The 7,304-nt window shown below is 43.8% G+C and overlaps 1 protein-coding gene across 1 annotated transcript in view; it reads left to right on the forward strand.

Annotated features, from left to right (window-relative positions):
• Nucleotides 1-1,285: 1,285 nt before the first annotated feature.
• Nucleotides 1,286-7,304, forward strand: part of LOC122546170 (disintegrin and metalloproteinase domain-containing protein 12-like) — a 48,464-nt gene continuing 42,445 nt past the window's right edge. The window contains exons 1-2 of the mRNA XM_043687062.1: nucleotides 1,286-1,354; nucleotides 2,731-2,802. Of these exons, the coding sequence (XP_043542997.1) occupies nucleotides 1,289-1,354; nucleotides 2,731-2,802 (138 nt within the window). The 5' untranslated portion in view covers nucleotides 1,286-1,288. The remainder of the gene's footprint in view (nucleotides 1,355-2,730; nucleotides 2,803-7,304) is intronic.

Raw genomic sequence — 7,304 nt, forward strand, 5'->3', positions numbered from 1 at the left:
TTCTATAAAATTATGAGATGCATTGAGAGAGTTGAAAGTCAAATCTTTTTCCCAAAGTTGAAATGTCTAATATTAGGGGGCATACATTTAAGGTGAGAGGGGGAAAGTTCAAAGGAGAGGGTGGTAGGAGTCTGGAACACACTGCCAGGGATGGTGGTGGAGGCAGATACGATCAGGGCATTTCAGGGACTTGTAGATAAACACATGAATATGCAAGGAATGGAGGGATATGAACCTAGGGCAGGCAGAAGGGATTACTTTCATTTGGCATTATGTTCGGCACAACATCGAAGGCTGAAGGGCCGGTTCCTATGCTGTACTGTTGTATGATCTTTGACTCTATGACTCTTAACCAGTTTCATAGCAATTTCTGCTGCTGGATGTCTGACCACAGGTTCAAGAAGGCAGCTCACCATCACTTTCTCAAAAGCAACTTGGGATGGGCAATAAATGCTGGCCCAGCCAGTGACACCCATGTCCAGTGAGAAAATAAAACAAAGGCATTTAACAAGCAATAATAACTGTCAGTTTGCATATTGCTGCTGCCTAGTGAGAACCTTGCAATGTTGCTTTTGAAGAGCATCAATGCTGGTGCATGTTGTTCCTGATGTTGAGACAGGCCACACTGCAGTGGTCACCTAATTCTGCCATTCATCTTGATTACTCACATCACTCAGAGAGCTGTAAGATTCTGCCCCTTGTCTCAGCCTTAAATGCATGGCTCCTAGTTCTCAATGTTCTTCCATTTCCAATCCACTGATGTATGCAGATCTGGGCCACACCTACCTCATGATGGCCCACAGATTTGATCTGCAAATTAATCTGTGAGCTTGTGTTTTCTGGGCTGGAGGCAACTGTTACTGAAAGGGAAAAGGAGAGCGGGTTGGGAAAGGGAGAATGTTAAAGAAGGTCTCGCTCTCGAATGCTTTGTGTTTGTATGTGAAGTGTCTGAAAGGGTGCAGTATAGAAGAGGCCTTTCAGCCCATCAAATCTACATCACTCAAATATACAATATTACCTGCATTATTTGCAATTTCCTGTGGCCTTGATCCCGGTTACAGATTCAAAATACCTTTCAAAAGAAGGGCTGAACAAGTCAATTAATAGACCACTCTTAATTTTAAACTGAGGATCATTCTGAGGAAATAAAGGTAGTGGACAGGACAAAATACTCGGGCCTATGAGAAAAGGGACAAGTCATGTGAATCGGCCTGTAACCGATACTGGCTCATTCAGAGCTCACTGTATCGTTTCACTTTAAACTGACAGAGATTTTCTCTTTCTCCAGATGGGAAGGGATGTGCTGTCAGAGACAAGATATGTCGAGCTGGTGCTTGTGACAGATCAGAACCTGGTGGGTAAAGTCTCCTCCTGCAGGATCAGGATTGTGTTTAACTTCTACTCTTCCTGTTGCACATTTTCAATTTTATTTAATCAACAATCATTTCATGAAGATGTTCAGAATAAAGAATAATATTGTTAGTGACAATAAGGAGGAAAAGTTTCATTGATGAGAGGCTTCACCATTAGAGTAAAATTCATTAAGTTGTTGACACAGAAATGGCCATTCAGCCTCAAGAGTCTCTTTGTCAAGAAATGTGAACAGTCTTGTTCCCTCAATCTATCCCCTGACCACATATCTTTATTTTTAACTGTGACCATTCACTTTCCTTTAAAAAGTATCACCTTCCCCATTCCCATTTCTACGAAACTCATTAGCAGAGAGGTTTACATCATTGCCACTTTCGGCACATAAAGGATTTTCTGGACAATGCCTGTGTATTCTGTAACTGACTAAGAAATGTCTGGTTCTCTTCATTTATTTTCCCTTATTATTGTACTTTAAACTGACATTAACCGACTGGCCTGTGTTAATAAAGACAGTTCTTACCCTTTGCTTGAGAGTTATTGTCACATTTGGCTCTGTCCAAACCACTGAACTCTTCTGAGGAATCTGGGCCAGATTGAAACATCATGCCAAGGCCTTCCACTGCGAGCATATTCATTTCCTTCAGCAACCTGTGATGCAAAGCCAGATAAAAAAGTGTAGGGTATGTATCCACTCACTGAGGAGCCAACCTCTCCAGTCTATTCTGCCAATTAATTTTCATCCATTCCCTGTACCATCTCCACTTGTCAGGATACAGAGCTCATGTACTCAGTCAGCAGCAGCTCATCTTGACAGCTTTCTGTCTCCTGATACTCTTGTTTCAGCATTGGTAATTACCCGAATTAGGAAGTTCAGGCATTCCCCTTTCATGGCAATCTCAGTCTCGATTGCTTTTTGCTTGTATGTGAAGTGTCTGAAAGGGTGTAGTAGAGAAGAGGCCTTTCAGCCCATCAAATCTGCATCACTAAAATACACAATATTACCTGAACTACTCCCAATTTCCCGTAGCCATGAATGTGGTTACAGTTTCAAAATACCTTTCAAAAGAAGGGCTGAACAGATATGTGAGGGGGAGGAAACAATGTCAGGCTATGGGGGCAGAGCAGGAAAGTGATATTAACAGGAGAGCTCCTCCACAGGTATAGCACTGGCAGGTTAGGTGAATGGCCTCAGCCTGTGCTCTCTAACCCTCCCACTGTGAAGAAGCCAGAAAGGATGATGAGGACTCCACACAACTTTGGGGAGTGTTTGGAGAGCAGTGGAGGGTGTGTGATCATGGGGAGTCTGAATTGATCTGTTTGATTCACTGAATCAGCACCAACCCTTCTGTTTCCTTCCAGTATCAGAATATGGACAGTAATCGAGGAGCTGTAGTGCGAAGAATGATTGACATTGCCAACACAGTCGACCTGGTGAGTATGAAGACTCTGTTCCCATACAGGTTCACCTTTCTCTGCTAAATCTCTGTTCAGTCTCTCCTTCCTATCAGGCAGGGTAGAATGACAATGATATTAAATACAGCATTGTGGTCATTCACAACAATTGAAATCACTGACACAAATGTTCCCATTCCCCGCTTCTTCCATGAGTCCAGAGATTGGTGAGCTCATGGATGTTCCGTTGATTTGTTCGTATATCTGGTTGTTGAATGTGAAGTGTGTTGTGAGGCACAAGTCCAGTAGTTTAAGTATGCCGTCTTTGTTGATAGGTTCCACGTCCTGTTGTCTGTTCTGTATGTCCAGCAGGTTGGCTATTGTTTCTCTGGCTAGGGTTTTGTCAATAGAGGTGAACAGTGCCGTTACGTTAGGGCTCACCGATCTCTGGACTCAAAGCAGAAGCAGTAATGCAAAGGTTAGAACAAACAGTCTTACCACAAATTCAACCCAAACTCTGATCAAGATTGTTGATGACACCTTTGTAATCATTAAAAACACAGAAATAGAGAAAACACATCGGATCATCAACGCCACACTAACAGGAATCCGATTCACGAGAGAAGAAGAAAAGGATAACCAACTCCCATTCCTAGACGTGATGGTTCAGAGAACACCGAACGGAGAATTCCCCACAAAGGTATCCAGGAAAGCCACACACACAGACCAAGTCCTGAACTATGAAAGCAACCACCCCAACACACACAAACGAAGTTGCATCAAGACACTATTCAAAAGGGCCACAACACACTGCAGCACACCAGAACTGCAAAAAGAGGAAGAGGAACACCTGTACAAGGTATTCGTCAAAAACGGATACCTGCGCAATTCCATCAACAGATGCCTAAGAGAAAGACAACTGGCTGGTATATTGGGTCCAGGTCTATGTGTTTGTTGTTGGAGTTTGTGGATGCGTGCCATGCTTCTAGGAATTCCCTGGCTGTTCTTTGTTTGGCTTGCCCTATAATGGTAGTGTTGTCCCAGTCGAATTCATGTTGCTTGTCGTCTGTGTGTGTGGCTACTAGGGATAGGCACTCATCCACAAACTCCATCAACAAACACATCGACCTGTACCCAATATACCGGCCACCACAGCGGACAGCTGAAACTGACAACCGGAAGCGGCAGGGACAGGCCACTATAAATGCCGGAGGAAACACCACAGAAGCGCTTTACAGGAGGCTCCCAAGCACTGAGGATGTCACCTAGCCAGGGGATGAAACGTTTGCAACAAAAATTTCCAGCTCGGTGAACAGAACCACAACAACGAGCACCCGAGCTACAAATCTTCACCCAAACTTTGAATTAACAATGTAGCTACAGAAAGAACGGATGCACTGGCAGTAATCTTTCATAAGTCCTTAGATTCTGGAATAGTCTCTGAAGATTGGAAAAAAAGGCCAATGTATCATCTTTATTTAAAAAGTGTGGCAGACAGAAAACAGGTACCAATCAGCCAGTTAGTTTCAGGATTGTTATTAAGAAAATGTTAGAGATGATTATAAATGATGTAGTACCAGGTCGTTTAAAAATACGCAAGCTGATTGAGGGAGAGAAGCATGGCTTCATGAAGAGGAAGTCATACCTGACAAATTAATGAGAATTCTTCCAGGAGTTGACAAGCAGATGAGAGAAAGGAGAAACACTGAATGTCATACATTTGAACTTTTGGAATCAGTGGAGCATAGGATATAGGAATGGGGTAGGCCTTTCAGTCCATCAAATCTCCTCTATTCAATATAATCATGGCTGATCATCCAACTCAGTCCAATGTTCCCATTTTCTCCTCATACCCTTTGATCCCTTTAGCTCTAAGAATGATATCAAATTCCTTGAAAACATTCAATGTTATCAAATCAACGACTGTCTGTGCAAGTGAATTCTATAGGTTCACCAATTACTGAGTGAAGATATTTCTCCTCATCTCAGTTCTAATGGTCTGCGCTGTATTACATTTACTGTAACCCCTGGTTACGAGCTCCCTGGTCATAGAATCAGAGTGGTGCTGGAAAAGCACAGCAGGTCAGGCAGTATCCAGGGAACAGGAGAGTCGACATTTCAAGATTAAGCTCTTCATGATTAATGTTGGAGGGTTTATGCCTGAAACATTAATTCTCCTGCTCCTTGGATTGAATTGAATTGAATGAATTTATTGTCACGTGTACTGAGGCACAGTGAATAGCTTTGTTTTGCGAGCAATACAGGCAGATCACAGAGTTAAGTAGCATAGATAAGTAAATAATAGGTAAACAGCGGTTAAAAACGAAAACACAGATACAGGTGAATGTTAAGAATTTGTGAGTCCATTCAGTATTCTAACAACAGTAGGGTAGAAATTGTTTCGAAACTGGCTTGTGCATGTGTTCAGGCTTCTGTATCTTCTCCCCGATGGTAGAGGTTGTAGAAAAACATTGCCAGGGTGGGATGGATCTTTGAGATTGCTGGCGGCCTTTCCTTGACAGCGGGCCTGGTAGATGGATTCTATAGATGGGAGATTGGCCTTTGTGATTGTCTGGGCCGAGTTCACCACTCTCTGTAACCGTCTCCGATCTTGAATGGTATAGTTACCATACCAGGTAGTGATACATCCAGACAGAATACTCTCGATGGCGCACCTATAAAAGTTGGCAAGGGTATTTGTAGTCATGCCAAATTTCCTCAGCTGCCTGAGAAAGAAGAGACGTTGTTGGGCCTTTGTAACCAGTGCGTCCACATGAAGAGTCCAAGAAAGCTTGTTGTGGATGCCTACTCCCAGGAGCTTGACACTCTCCTCTCGTTCCACCTCTGTGCTGTTAATATGTAGGGGGAGGCATGAGAAACATCCTGCCGAAGGTCAATAATGAGTTCCTTGGTTTTGCTGACATTAAGAGCTAGGTTGTTCTCAGTGCACCATTTTTCCAGGTCTTCCATCTCCCGTCTATAGTCTCGTTCATCGCCATCTGAGATTCAACCGACTATGATTGTGTCATCAGTAAACTTGTAAATGGCATTAGTCTGGTATTTGACAATGCAGTCATGGGTATACAGTGAGTAAAGTAGGGGGCTGAATACACATCCCTGGGGGGCTCCAGTGTTGAGTGTTAGTGACAATGAAATATTGTCTCCAATCTTCACTGATTGTGGCCTATTGGTCAGGAAACTGAGGATTGCAGAGAGTGGGGCTTCGTCTGAGATCACTAAATTTAGTAATCGGTCTCAAGGGGATAACTGTAGTCAATGAGTAGGTTTCTTATGTCGCTGTTCTTGGTGTCAAGATGTTCTAGGGAGGAGTTAAGGGCAAGTGACATTGCATCTGACGTGGATTTGTTAGTCCGATAGACAAATTGGTGTAGGTCAAGAGTAATGGGGAGGCTGGAGTTAATTAATGCCATGACCAGCCTTTCAAAGCACTTCATGACCACAGAAGGTAGGGCCAATGGACAGTAGTCATTGAGACATGCTGCATGAGCTTTCTTAGGTACAGGGATGATGTTGGTCTTCTTAAACAATGGGACCACGTTAGCCAACCTCCAGTCTTCTGGCACCTCACCTGTGACTATAGATGATACAAATATCTCAGCAAGAAGCCCAGCAATCACTTCTCTAGCTTCCCACAGAGTTCTACGGTACACCTGATCAGGTCCTGGGGATTTATCCACCTTTATGCATTTCAAGTTATGCAGCACTTCCTCCTTTGTAATATGGACATTTTGCAAGGTGTCACTATCTATTTCCCTACAGTCTATATCTTCCATATCCTTTTCCACAGTAAATACTGATGCAAAATATTGTTTAGTATTCCCCCCCCCCCCCCGCATTTTCTGCGGCTCCACACAATGTTAGGCTTATGTTAGGATGAGACGTGAAGGCTCAGGGCACTTGAGAATTACAGGTTAGTCAGGAAAGACCTGAGAGAGCTGAGAAGAGCCTGGAGGTGACATAAGAAGTCATTGGCAGATAGGATAAAGGAAAACACTAAGGCTTACTGTAGGTATATCAGGAATGAAAGAATGACAAGAGAAAGATTAGGGCTGATCAAGGACAGTCGTGGGAAGTTGTGCGTGACGTCCGAGGAGAGAGGAGAAAAATGAATATTTTTTATCAATATTCACACTGGAAAAAGACAATGGTGTCGAGGAGAATACTGAGAAACAGGCTACTAGACTAGATACATTTACTATAAACCGACCGACTCCCACAGCTACCTAAACTACACCTCCTCCCACCCTGCCCCCTGTAAAAACACCATCCCATATTCCCAATTCCTTCGTCTCTGCTGCATCTGCTCCCAGGAGGACCAGTTCCAATACCGAACAACCCAGATGGCCTCCTTCTTCAAAGACCGCAATTTTCCCCCAGACGTGATCGACGATGCTCTCCACCGCATCTCCTCCACTTCCCGCCTCTCCGCCCTTGAGCCCCGCCCCTCCAATCGCTACCAGGACAGAACACCACTGGTCCTCACCTACCACCCCACCAACCTCCATATACATCGTATCATC

This window comes from Chiloscyllium plagiosum, chromosome 1, assembly GCF_004010195.1.
Source record: "Chiloscyllium plagiosum isolate BGI_BamShark_2017 chromosome 1, ASM401019v2, whole genome shotgun sequence".
NCBI lineage: Eukaryota > Metazoa > Chordata > Chondrichthyes > Orectolobiformes > Hemiscylliidae > Chiloscyllium > Chiloscyllium plagiosum.